This window comes from Scleropages formosus, chromosome 15, assembly GCF_900964775.1.
Source record: "Scleropages formosus chromosome 15, fSclFor1.1, whole genome shotgun sequence".
NCBI classification, from domain to species: Eukaryota; Metazoa; Chordata; class Actinopteri; order Osteoglossiformes; family Osteoglossidae; genus Scleropages; species Scleropages formosus.
This window is the reverse complement of record NC_041820.1, coordinates 25,805,893-25,819,738: the sequence shown is the minus strand read 5'-3', so window position 1 is coordinate 25,819,738 and position 13,846 is coordinate 25,805,893. Positions and strand designations below refer to the sequence as shown.

At 49.3% G+C, this 13,846-nt stretch overlaps 1 protein-coding gene across 7 annotated transcripts in view; it reads right to left on the bottom strand.

Annotated features, from left to right (window-relative positions):
- LOC114912299 (transmembrane protein 260-like) overlaps window positions 1-5,458 on the bottom strand; it is a 40,224-nt gene extending 34,766 nt beyond the window's left edge. For 2 of the 7 annotated variants that reach the window (XM_029258490.1, XM_029258496.1), the window contains exons 1-2: window positions 5,392-5,458; window positions 3,971-4,093 (exon numbers count right to left, since the gene is read on the bottom strand). In XM_029258490.1, the coding sequence (XP_029114323.1) occupies window positions 3,971-4,079 (109 nt within the window). In that variant the 5' untranslated portion in view covers window positions 4,080-4,093; window positions 5,392-5,458. Of the gene's footprint in view, window positions 1-3,970; window positions 4,094-4,190 lie in introns of all 7 variants that reach the window. The other 5 variants (XM_029258491.1, XM_029258493.1, XM_029258494.1 and 2 more) reach the window with 5 other exon arrangements.
- Window positions 5,459-13,846: the final 8,388 nt, after the last annotated feature.

Genomic DNA, 13,846 nt, shown 5'->3' with positions numbered 1-13,846 from the left:
GGAAAAAAAAAAAAAAAAAAAATGTTCTGGTACCAGTGAAAATTAAAAGCGAAAGACAAAAGATTTTATGATCATTTTACCATGAATGTGTGAAATTAGCGAAAAAGAAAAATAACCAAGCCCATTATATAACACAGATTTTATGCAAACTGTTCATATATCGTTATGGTTCATCTTATTTAAGGACATGTGTAGCTTACAGCGAAGTTGACATGACAGGACCGTGGAAACAGAATCTCCGATTACAAATAAGAGTTGGGACTGCAAGTCTGTCCTCACCTCAACGTGTTTCTAAATTCTTCCACTACATCACAACCAGCGAAAGACATAAGACTTCTATTTAGCCCAATTTCATCAAGCTCTTGGCCTTTGTGAGGCTGCAGTGGCGCAGGGCTCCTCTTGGGAACGCAGGATGCAGGGCAGGGTACACCCTTTTATCGTTTCGTCGTCTATTATTAACGCATAGCAATATTATAATTAATTCTACTGGCAAATTACTGAAAACGAAATGCAACACCTCCAGAGCCGTCTACCACTGCCAGCCAATTCATCACGTACACATGTACAACACTGTCGTCTTGCTACTGATCGCCAGCATTTACGAAACCCATAAACCAGCTGTAAACACTGTGGAAGCAAGCTGGATTAATGAGATCCACGGTGCTGCAGAAATACAGCCAAGCGGAGCAGGAATCTGCTTGCAGAAACGCAGACGACGTTCGCTTTGCAAACATTTGGAAAATAAAGAAAGGCTAAATTAAACATTAATGTGATTAACAAACCGAACCTTGCTCGGTTGTAGCACAGCTGGAGGGTTCGAACCCGCAACCTTTGGGCCCAAAGGCAGCAGCTCAAGCCACTACGCTACTGCTATACATACATGCACGTGTAAAGAACCCAAACATATAAATGAGCAGAAAAATAAACAAGTTAGTAAGTGAATAATCAGACAAACACAGGAGGAGGGGATTGGAGTGAGACGGTGCAGGGTGTGCTGGGACAGACTCGCTCGGAGCCGCTCTCGTTAAGAAATCGATTATTCAAGCCCCCCCCCAGCAGGGTGAGGACTCGTGACACGTGCGGCGCATTAAACAACGTATGTGTTTCAAAAAGAAAACAAAAAAACTCCCCCTTCCAACTGAAATCACCGCATCCTCTCAGCATGTGAAACGGGACGTTTCGAGGCCTTTCCGTGCTAAACAGGAACGGAACGCACTCCGACAACGCCTCGGTCACTTCTGATATGCAAAACCTCTTCAGTCAGCAGCGCTCAAAGTCGTTCAATCGCTTCCACCCGGCATAACCACCCGCCACTGCCATGTTTTCAAAAGCCCTTTTCATGTGTCCTCCTCCCCCCCCCTTGCGCTCTCAATATGTCTAGGTGCTTATGCAGCAAGGGGAGGGGGGAAGCGCAAAACCGGAGGCCTCGTACACGGACGCGAACGGCCAAGTGCCACGGTCCCGGCGAGAGGGGCTGCCGTCCCCTTTCCGAGAGAGGAAAAGCGGCGAGTGCCGGGGTGACACGCGAGAGCCAAGCGCCTTTGTGGTTCCAGGGCACCGGCGCCAGCCTGTGCATAATCCGGCCATTTCCACGCTCCCATTCCTAGACAACAGCTTCCCCCTGCGAGGGGCGCTCAGCCACTCGGGGCACAGCACACCTAAAGAGATTAGGGCAGGGGGAAGCGAGACCGGGAGGACCGCGCGGCGCACTCGCCCGGTCCGCTATCAGGACCCGCATCCTGGACCGTCCCTAAACACTCTGGGATAGGATAGCCGCCACCCCCACCTTCCTTTTCAGCAGAGCCATTCCACCACAGCAGTGCCACCCTGCGTCTCTCCACAGCGTCACGTCCAGCTCTGACAGCGGCCCACATCCCTGTCATTCACCTGCATTTACAGGCAGTACAGCAAGGCTCACTGTGTGTGTGTGTGGGGGGGGGGGGGGGGCATGAAACCTCCAGCCCCCCTCCCCTGCCAACACACACACAGTGGCAATGAGCAAACCCCCTTTAAGATCACTTGAAACACAACTCAGATGTTCCATGCCCACTGCGTCATGTCATACTTCAAGTTCCGTGTAAGAGACAGCAGGTGGCGTGATGCTCAAGGACGACAACTTGAGCCTGAACCGCTCCAGCAAAACAACAAGCGCACGTTGAAAAGTGTGTGTTGCGTCAACAAAAGCATCAGCAAAGTAAACAGAACATTTCCAAACCGTAATTATTTTTTCCACTTAACACTTTTCTACTTTCGCTACATAAATGCTAAATGACACTTGGAAAACGTTGATTTTCGACAATTTAAGTTAAGCTAAGAACGGGAATCTCGATGTTTTGGGCGACGAGGCCGCTCGGTCGCCGACAGCAATAATAGGCGTCGACGCGGGAGGCGAGGAGGCGAGGAGCGCGCCGCACCCCCGGTCCAACTGTCAGCCCCCTCCGCGCCACCGGCCCTAATCGGCCTCCCCGCGCGCCGATAATCCCGACACGGGAGCAATCCGCCGGCTCCTCGCGAGCGCCACCGCCGTCGCCGTCGCCTCTGCATAATGACTGCATTAAGTCAGGGCCCCCGCGCGCCGGCCCTGTCACCTCATTGTCATCGGCAAAATAATAATAAAAATAAATGAAAATATCTATTAACATAATCTTCACTTTCTGTCAGACTTATCTCCTCCTTTGTGGCAAAGTTACTTCCCAACGTCTGCATAATGCTTCCTGCGTGATAATCGCAGGCGAAGGAACTACGGTTTGAGACGGGGCGAGGGGGGGGCTGCCGGGGGAGCGTGCTGCTTTCCGATGCCGCCCAACCATGCTGCCAAGCAAGGCGAGCCTGCGATGCGAGCTAGGAGGTTACCGACAGAAAAGGAGACTTTAGGCAGCTTATACGAAACAGAAATATTAACGACATCCCAAAAACACAACGAGATGAGCAGAAACTGACGACATGGCGGGAGCGCGACGCAAAGCCAGCGGAGGGACCACGTTAGCCTGCTGACCACCGGGCCGGTGGCGGTCACGACGAAACCGCTAGAGCGCCGCCCCTGTCGCGAACGTACCCGAGAGAGTTAACGGCCGAAAGGAGTTTGCAAATGTGCGAAGATCAAAGGTTTTCGTGAGCATTTTCAAAGAGGTGATGTAACCCTGCAGGAGGACATCCTAACACGTAGTAACGGACTCCGGATACGGGCAAGACGTCGATGTCCCTGCCCCCCCCCCCCCCCCCACCCCACCCCACCCCACCCAGGGCCTAGGGTCCGGCCACGCGGCCCGCGAGGCTGGGGTGGACAGCTGGGCCTGTCCGCAGGGAGGAGTCGAGGCCCAACGTGGGTCCCCCCTCCCCCACGCGCACACACACGGACGCGCGCGCTCGCCTGCCTGCCTCTAATCTCCGTCCACCTCAGACAGCCCTGCTCCAGCCTGGGTCCTGGCACGCCGCAGGCCACGAGGATTAGGTTGTAAATTGAGGGCTTTCAAATTTGTTAAAGTGGCAGCAAATACCAGATTAGCGAAATCAGCCCTAACAGGTGTGAAACAGTGTGCAGCCAGGTACAATATCCATCGACGGGCGACATATGTTCAATAAGCGAACGAGGAGCACGCTTCCCGCGCGGGAACACTTCGCCACGGCAACCCTGGCGAGAGAAGGGTTAAAAACAACGGCACGCAGGATTTCTCGCTCGGCGGATCGCCGTGGCTCGACCGTAACGTGCGACGTGCGCTCGTGTTTCGGTAATTATTACAATTGCTGCCGATATTTGCTGCGCGGTCGCGCTTCGGTGACGTACGCAGAGCCGCCGGTCGTCCCCCGAACACCCGTAAAGTCACGAGGATGAAAAGTGTGAGGGATCTGGTCGCTACACCACTCACTAAACTGTCGCGGTGCGCGAACGTGCTTTTCCCGCACACACACGACACACACACAGCACAGGTGAGGCTGTATTCTGTGTCCGTCCACACCGCACACACTGTACCTGAGTCTCCGCCAGGAACTGCCTTCTGAACACACGGCAGGTAAAGCGCAGCGACGGCGGCCACTGTGGCACCACTGAGGAGCCAGGAACCTCGCTGTGCCGCCACCATGACGTCCTCTGTACCTGTCAAAACTGAAAGTTACTACAGTAATCATACGCTTACTGGAGTAAAATGACACACCACTAGATCGACCAAAAGAGGACACTATAACACACTTACTTTTACTACAGTAAACTGTCCGACCACTCGCTGGACCAACACTGACACTACACTGTGAGTAACACGCTTTACTACAGTAAACTGTCCTCGCTGTACCAACACTGACACTACACTGCGAGTAACACACTTACTATAGTCAACTGTCCGACCCCTCGCTGTACCAACACTGACACTACACTGACTTACACACCCACTTTTACTACAGTAAACTGTCATCACTGTGTACCACACTACACTGACTTACACACCCACTTTTACTACAGTAAACTGTCATCACTGTGTACCACACTACACTGACTTACACACCCACTTTTACTACAGTAAACTCTCATCACTGTGTACCACACTAGACTGACTTACACACCCACTTTTACTACAGTAAACTGTCATCACTGTGTACCACACTACACTGACTTACACACCCACTTTTACTACAGTAAACTCTCATCACTGTGTACCACACTAGACTGACTTACACACCCACTTTTACTACAGTAAACTGTCATCACTGTGTACCACACTACACTGACTTACACACCCACTTTTACTACAGTAAACTGTCATCACTGTGTACCACACTACACTGACTTACACACCCACTTATTACAGTAAACTCTCCTCGCTGTACCAACACTGACACTACACTGTGAGTAACACACTTACTATAGTAAACTGCCCGACCCCTCGCTGGACCAACACTGACACTACACTGTGAGTTACACACCCACTTTTACTACAGTAAACTGTCCTCGCTGTTCCAACACTCACACTACACTGTGAGTAACACACTTACTCTTACTACAGTAAACTGTCGTCACTGTGTACCACTACACGAGTTACACTTACTTTTACTGCAGTAAACTGTCCGACCTCTCGCTGTACCAACACTGACTGACACACTTACTAGTAAACTGTCCGACCACTCGCTCTGACCAACACTGAGTTAAGTAAATGACTGACATGTTATTAACGAGTAACCCCACTCTCGTTTTGTTAACCGCGCTGAACTAGAGAGAGAGAGAGAGAGAGAGAGAGTACAACTGAACTGAACTGTTAGTGTTAGCTGCTAACCGCCAGTCCCGCACTTGCACAAAACAAGTAGTTTGAAGTCACAGACGAACGCGCCATTCCTACAGGTCTCTGTCGGACCACAAACGTGTTCCAAACAGACAGAAGCAGAACTAAATGTGAGAAAACACACCAACGTTCCGTCCAACAACGCGTTACCCCGACACTCCTTCCGTTTCAACGTGTCGATTCATTTTGCTTCCTTGTTTTTGTGGCATCATGAATCTAAACAGGAGAACCCGTAATCACACACTATTTGCCTGAGGTTCATTGTTAAACATTTCGAAATTGCTTTTAAATGTCCTACTTTGAATAACCTTTAATAGACTATTTACAATCTATTTTTAATAAATTACCCCTTAATATGAGTTAAAAAAGAACATTCTGATTTAATTTCCCCCTCTAAGACCAACTATGGTACGGTCTTAAAATTTGAACCATACAGGAGCGGCAGGACCGACTCAGGGGTGCCGCCTGTCGGTTGAAAGTGGTACTGCGCGCGGGTGAGCTGTACCGCGAGGCAGGCGGACTCCGCGTGAAGCGCCGCGTGAGTTCGCCGTTCGGGGAATAATTGGAAGTAATCAGACGTCACGGGTCCCAGATGCCATAAATCTTTGGAATATCCAAACTTTAATGGCCTTCACAATTTCTCAAGCATTCACACGATAAATCATACATTTGTATAATCAAATTTTAAAATGCTTAATTAAACGTCAGCATTATTACACGTTACGTATAAACGAGGAAATCTGTTACGATTGTTTCAAGTTGAAAAATGCTTTATTTTATCAACTTTTTTCTTCAATCGCTCTTTATCCAACATTAAGCGATATATCCTGCGACCTATGTGTAATTTTTAAACAATATAGTACGATTAGTTATATAAGAAAATCATGAACAATTCGAAGGGAGACAAGAATAAAAGAACGTAAAGAATGACTTAAATGTGTGCTGGAAATATGCCAACAAATAACAGAAAATGTCTGTACTTTATATCGATTATCTATTTCTTTTACTTTTGGACAGCGGAGGTTTATTGTCGCGCAGCCAGAAAGCGAATTTTGTTCAGATTTACACTGGTAAGGGAAGTAAACTTTTGAAGGGAACGAGTTTAAAAAAACGGGGCGCGGGGGTAAAAGCGCGCGCACACGCGGCACGTGCCCGATCATGTCCGGTGTCGCGCGGCTCTTGAAAGCCTTCCTAAGATGAGCAGCTGTCTTCCTTTCCGTGACTTTTCCTCAGTCGCAGGAGCCCGGGAAAATGGCGCCAAATCAATGACGGAATTAAAAACGAAGGAAAAGCGCTTTTTTAAGAGCGTGAAAGTGGCCGGTTATTAAATACGTTGAAGTAATACAAAAAGATTTCCCCGTTTGACTGAAATTACACACCAGCTGTCTTCCTCCCGCCCAAAAAAACGATAATTCCTACAGTTTAACTGTACAGTAGTATAAGGGTCTGTCGGGTAGACTGTGCTGAAAAGGGCCCTTCATAAATAGCAGAGTTATGGAAATACAGTATGTACAGTAACAGCTACAACACACCAAACACACAAGAGCGACATGCCAACAATTCACCGAATCATGAAAAGAATTATTTCCAATAATCAATACATATGCAGTCATTATAGCAAGGCAGTTCAGTGATTATTAATCATTTTTATGGACTGATTATTACAAAGGTATCCAGATTATGATGTGTCCAAATCTGGTCACTCTATTAATGAAACCATACCTGAGATCATCTATGAACAAATTTCCATAGTTGTATGTTTTTGTCCAGTGTGGATATTGTTTGGTGTCTCCCAGAGTCGCGGTTTACATTTACCCCGGTATTCCCTTTAGGGACACCGTGAAGGCGTGGCCTTGGTCGCTGGAATTTGACAGCAAAGAGCCCAAATGAAGCGCTAGTTTTTGTGCGAAACAGCACTAATATGTGTTGGATGTGCATCACTTGGTTTGGGACAGCGAGCGTTGAGGACACCGCCTTGGACAGAGAGCTCTGGCAGGACCGCGGCGTGTGCCGGGAACAATATGCACTCCTTAAAATACTTTAAAAGCAATTTAAAGAAGATGTTCCAGTAAAATTCTGTAAAACGTACCAGTTCTCTTTTTTTTTTTTTGCAGAACTGTCCCTTTAGGTGATTTGGTTTAAAAAAAAAAAAATCACATTTTACACTTGGCTCGCAGATAACGAAAGATAAGCTTTTATAGATAAAATACATCTTCTGTTGGTTTAATTTTAAATTTCCAACAATGCTAAATCCTTAAATCAAGTAATATGACAACTGTGGTCTATTAGTTAATGTGTGTATTGTAATCTTATAATTTAATGTAGGATAACAAATGACTTATTATAGTCCACTGATTGCTGGTGGCCAACAACAGTGGCCTACGCTGCACATTTCTGTTCTGACACTATACATATGTACCATGGTATATAGCAATACTGTACATATATATATAAAAGTATATATGTATATGCGAGTGTATATGTTTTATATATGTGTGTGTGTGTGTGATCAACAGGGGATACACAGGAGGAGCCCTGTGGACTGCCTTGCCTTCACTGCCACTTTTAGGCCTTTCCTGGCTCTTCCTTTTTTGCTTCTTTGGCTAAGATCACAGCTAGGGTGGTGGGGGGCGAAAGCTGCACTTACTTGATCAACAAACCATTGATTCCTCCTCACCCCCCCACTGTTTTTCACACACCCGCCAATGTGCCCTGGCCAGGCGTAGCGTCTGCCGTCGCTGCACCGCGGCAGAGGAGCGGCTTCTTTGTGTGTCGCAAGCACCGACGGCGGAAGCAATTTGGCGCCACCGACGTACGGCGCCCTCAGCTTCAGCCTGCCCACCGACCCGGCGAACCTTCTTTTAAACGCGGGCGACTTATCGGCGGATTTAGCAGCCTTTTAAAAAGGCGCGCCGTCGTCATTTGAGAGGCCCCGTCGGAAATGCTTCGCGGCCCACATTCCCTCCCTTTATTTGTTTTGGGGACTCAAGGCGGCGTTAAGTCGAGCCGCTTTGCCCGAAGCAGGATTGACCCCTCGGCCCTGCGAGAGGGGGCCGGCGGGACGGTTCGCACCCTTTCGGGCCTCTCGCGATCTCGCCACGCAAGCACTTCCTGCAGGCGGTACATTTATCTAGAAAAGAAGGGGTGAACAGCGCTCGACGCCTATATTATGCTACCGATGATGTGTCTGTTCCGTTTTAATAAAGGACTTGAGGACGAACGCACAAAGCAAACAAGAGGGAAGATTATCGGCACCCTTTGAATGCGAGGAGTGAGTGTCGGTGGCTGAAAGTCCGTGTCACGGGGCAACGCGTTTAATGGCGCACGGCCTTCTATTAAGACAAGAGGCATTAAGCCTTTAATAGATTGGTGTCGCGCCCCCCGGGGTGGGTGAACCGCTGTGCTGTAGCCCCGGGTCCGGGTTGCCTTGTCAGCTGTGTGCAGCGGCCGCCCTCCGACAGCTGTCACACACAGGGAAACAGCGCCCTCTACACGCGGACATCCCTCACTGCTCCGGCACCGACTCGGCACAATTGCGCAATTTTTTTAAAAATACATATACTAGCTAGCTTTTCGCCGAGGCATCGGCGCAAACGTGCACCAAACACCGGACAAGCGGGAAAACGGCGACTCTCTCACACTCTGCTGTTCCCTTCTATTCCAAAAAAAGGAAAACAAATTTTTTTTTAGACTTTCGCAGGAATACCGCTACGAAGTAGCAACGTAATCCATCGTAATGGAAAATAACATTTTTCTGTAGTTTCTGCATCAGCAGGGAGACTTTTGTATTGATATTTTGCAGAAAATTCTGGGTTTATTCCCATATGTAATGTAATACATTCATCTGATGCCTCTTTCCAAAGTGACTTACAATGTTAAGGTATTTACAATTATTTACCCATTTATACAGCTGGGTAATTTTACTGGAGTAATTTAGTGTAATTATGTTGCTCAAGAGTACTACAGCCAGAAGTGAGAATCAAACCTGCAACTTTTGGATCCAAGGACAGTAGTACTAACCACTACACTACCAGCTGTCCCCTAGTTGTACTTGTGCTGTCAGTATGTGAAGCGAGATGCTTTATATATTATATCATATATTATATTGTGATCTCTTCCTTTCAATCAATATATTGCACCAAAAGGTGTCTCCCATCAGCTAATAGTTTGTGTAATTATAATTACAGACGCTCCCTGAATTACGATGGTCCAACTTACGATTTTTCGATAGTGCAATAGCGATACGCATTCAGTAGAAACTGAGATTTTGATTTTTTTCACGGGCATGTGATTTGCAGTACGATACTCTCTCGTGATGCTGGGCAGCCCTAGTGATCCGCATCTCCCAGTCTGCTACGCGGTCACTAGTATCTACGGCCGATACTCTACAGTGTTCTGCGTTTCAAGCGTTTTTTTGGATACCCCCCGTATCTACGTTGTGTTTTGTGTGTCCATCATGTCTACGAAAAGCCCATCTGTGTCTCCTGCTACTGCCGAGAAGAAGAGGAGGAAGGCAGCTACTCTTGAGGAGAAACTCAAGATGCTGTAATTGCCCAGCATGAAGGCGGCAAGCCCGTAATGGCCATTGCTCGTGAACATGGACTTTCGCAGTCGACGATCTCGACCATCTTAAAGGATAAGAAGCGATGATGTTCAGTAGGTTAAGTGCATTGAATGCATTTTCGACTCACGATATTTTTGGTTTACAATGGGTTTATCGGAACGTAACCCAATCGTAAGTCGAGGACCTTCTGTATATCATTTGTATCGAGTGTGAATCCTGTGTCCAATTCCCTCCAAGGGCTGAGACACCTGGATCCATACGGTTGGAATAAAGCGTGCCACTCGGTAAGTACCGTGTTTCAAGTGGTAAAAAGGCAGCTGTTTCAATATAATGAATAGTATCCAAAGCCACGTATTAATTTCCTCTGAGTTCGACTGAGCAACACCCGGTCCGTCAGTCCACACGGCGCATCCAGCCTGGCCCAGTTTGTTTGCGGCACTTTCCTCGGAACCCGTGGCAGGGAGCTCCTCATCCTTCCCGGCTTTCCACGAGTCACTTGTTTCGAACCGCAGCACTGCAGCTGTCATGATGTGGGACCAGAGACACGGAGGGTGGAGAAACCTTTCCTCCCTTACACTGTTTACTTCCATAGCTGATACTTTTACCCAAAGCCACTTACGTAGCTCACAGTTATATGTTTTACCGCACTAATACTGACATATTTACTGATGTTTTTTGCTCATTTCTCCAGATTACAAAACCATTTCTCTTTTAGGAACTGGGGGCAGGTCTAGCTCTCGGAATAACCGGTGTTATAGCAAGCTGTGGCACACAGCAGGGCAGCTGTCGGCCCTCGTACCTGGGGCCACCGTGCATTTCGGGGCAGAGAAGGAGGAACGGCACGTGCACGAGGTACCCGCAGCGGAGCCGTCCACCGCCACCCAGAGTGGCACGCACAATTTGAGCAAGGGGGCCATCGGCGTACCACTTCCGACCATATGGAGTGGTAAAAAAATGGTAAAACTGAGGGGCTAGTGATGAAGAGGAGGCAGGGGGTGGTGGGGGGGGGGGGCACTGTGAGCAGCACTGAGACGGGGGCTTGTGTGTCAGCACGTCAGAACTCACAGACAGTTTCCTAATCCTCATCCCGCCACCCCCCCCACCCCCCACGCCCCACTACAACCACCTCCATCCGTCCTGTCTAATCAGACTTACCCCCCCACACTCACCCACTGCTCAGCCATCTCCTCGCCATGATGTCACACTTAATCCCTGCCTGGTTATCTGCCAGGATGCAGCGCCAGCGGGGGACGGGGATGGGAGGGTGCACGGGGAGGGTGGTGGGGGCACACCAGGAAGCCCCACCAAAGTCAGTGCTTCACTACAGCTGTATGTTCCAGTTCAATACATAACCGGCTAAGATTCGTAGAAGAGCCCCGTTCTCAAATACGAGGAGAGGTGGACCGTACCGGAGGCCGTCTGTGTGCGCGCGTGCGTGCATTTGTGTGCGAGCGCGGGATGTCATTTCACTCCTGATGCCAGTCTGAAAACCAGGGTCCTGGGACAAAGGGAACCCCTCATGTCGTAGCTCACCTCAGTCCACATCCCCCAGTTCCCATGAGTGACACACTGATCGCAGACTGTTGCTGCGGTTGCAGAGGAAGGTGCTGAGGCCACGTGCTGCGAGAACACACAACTGCCCCCAAGTGGCCCCCGGAGGGCCCCGCTGGGCCACAAACCGACGTGCCCCACATCTGCGCCGACCCAGGCCACGTTTCCGTGGAGCTGCCGGCTGCCGGCGCTCCCTTTGTGTGAGCGCCGAACGCTCCGGGCCGAGGCCCGTTCGCGAACGGCGCCCCCCGGCGGTGGCTCGGAGGAGCCGCCCGGGCGGCGGCGGGATTACGGTGGGAGCCCCGTCTTCCCGAGCTGCAGACTTTAGGCGAAAGGGGGCACATCGGAGGATGTGAATTACTGTAATAGACAAAGCCCTGCATCCATATGGCACCAGGCTATTAGAGAATATTAGAGGGCTGTAAGAGCGGGGTATTAAATTCATTATCTTTGCAGATAGCTGCCACGTGGAGGGAGAGTGCATGTGGTTTTTTTTGGAGGGGGGGAGGGATTTAAACAGGAGAGAGGGGACGCATTAACCTTTACGGGGCAGGGAGGGGCATGGAGGAGTGGAAACTGAAGGGGCCGAACGGTGGTGTGACTCAACTGGGTAAGTAAATGTGGGTTTGCACTTAGCTAAGGTCAGTCAGCCCTCTGTCATGGAGTTTACCTCTATGTGTGTGTGTGTGTGTGTGTGTGTGTGTGTGTGTGTGTGGCGTCAGAGCATGTCCTTCTGTTTCGTCTTTAGCTTTTTGCTTCGCACTTCTCGGACCTCAAGGTGGTCAGCACCCCCCCCATGGGGATCTATCAAGCGAGTCAAAAACACAGCATGTTTCCGTGGCTCCGCCTCCACGTTACCAACGTTGTCTGACAAATAGTGAGGTCATACTGTGTCACGGCTGAATTTGCTTTGTCCTGTCATGAAATCGGTGCTAGGAAAACATGCAAAATCCACAGCTCGTGAAAATTACCCCTGAAAACACACACAATCATCTCTCTGGTGCTGTTCTCCAAAGCAACTTACATTGTTAGGGTGCCTACAGTCATTAACCCTTTTGCACACCTGGCTAGTTTTACTGCAGCAATTGAGGGTGAGTACCTTGCTCAAGGGTACTGCACTAGTAACACACACACTGTCTGAAACTGTTTATCCCATGCAGCCGAAGCCTAAACTGGCAACACAGGCCGTAAGGCTGGAGGGGGAGGGGACACACCCCGGACGGGACGCCAATCCATCGCAAGGCACCCCAAGCGGGACTCAAACCCCAGACCCCCCGGAGAGCAGGACCCGGTCAAACCCACCATGCCACGCTACAGTAGTAAGTGAAACTGAAACCTGTGACGTCAGGATGTAAAGGTAAGAGCGTTAACCACGTCGCTACCAGCCTCCCCTGCTATAATGAGCTGATCGCTGTAAAACTAATAGGAAAAGACACAACGACGAACCCAGACCGATGCTCATCCCATTCAGATCACGGACGACTCACGGGCACACAGGTACAATGCGAGAGGAGAAAGGAGAATCCCGTGACACAGTGTTTCACAGAGATTTATGCACATTGACAGGGTCCCCAAAACGCCAAACACAAATAGCCCCAACCGGGGCCAAATCGTCCCCCCTCACCCCAGCGTATATGCAGAGACAGACAGAGAGACAGACAGACAGAGCCACCCAAACACCCCACAGACGCACAAATCCTCTAACAAAGACGCCGGGATTGCGAGGCATGTGTCCGCACACACTTCCTTCCATGGGCGTTTATTCATATCTCGAAGCACTCCTACTAAGCCTGCCAACATCAGCTGTCATGCTCGCCGAGAAAGAGATCTCTTTATGCAGCTCCATCTCGCAATGCCACTAAATTTGACAGGCTTAAAGGGGGACATTTCCTGTCTTCCCCTAATACTTAGATTGCGACTGCGAGTCCGCGGAGCGGCGACTTGTTCGCGGCTGCCTGCAGTCACAGTGTAACTCAGCTGCGTGTTTCCCGGCAAATGTGTAAGGCGGCGATAGTGGCGCGACGCAAGATGAGGTCTTTAGAATAAACAGGAGTACGAGGAACAAACTGATTTTAAAAGGCTGATGTTGTTGTGAAACCTCACGAGCATCCTACTACAAATTGAGCCACTGAGTGGGAGTAGCAAATATTAATGATTCACATCCAAACAAATTATGGGTTCATTGATGAAAACAGGCACTTTGAACCCCGGAATGACTCATATCCTCCTTTGCTGATTTGTCAAAGGATGTTACCAGTTCTGCAAATATCATGGCGGGTATTTTACCATCTGATCTGCTTTGGATTTTCATTTTCATCAAGATTGCCCTTCTACATTCTGCAGTTTGGCTGGGGAATCAATGCAGCTTTTCAGCAGCAAATACGTAATGTAGGAAACTGCATGTTACTCCATGGCACGTACAGCTCCATCCGTTCCGTTCCAGGATTTATATTATTAATAAATA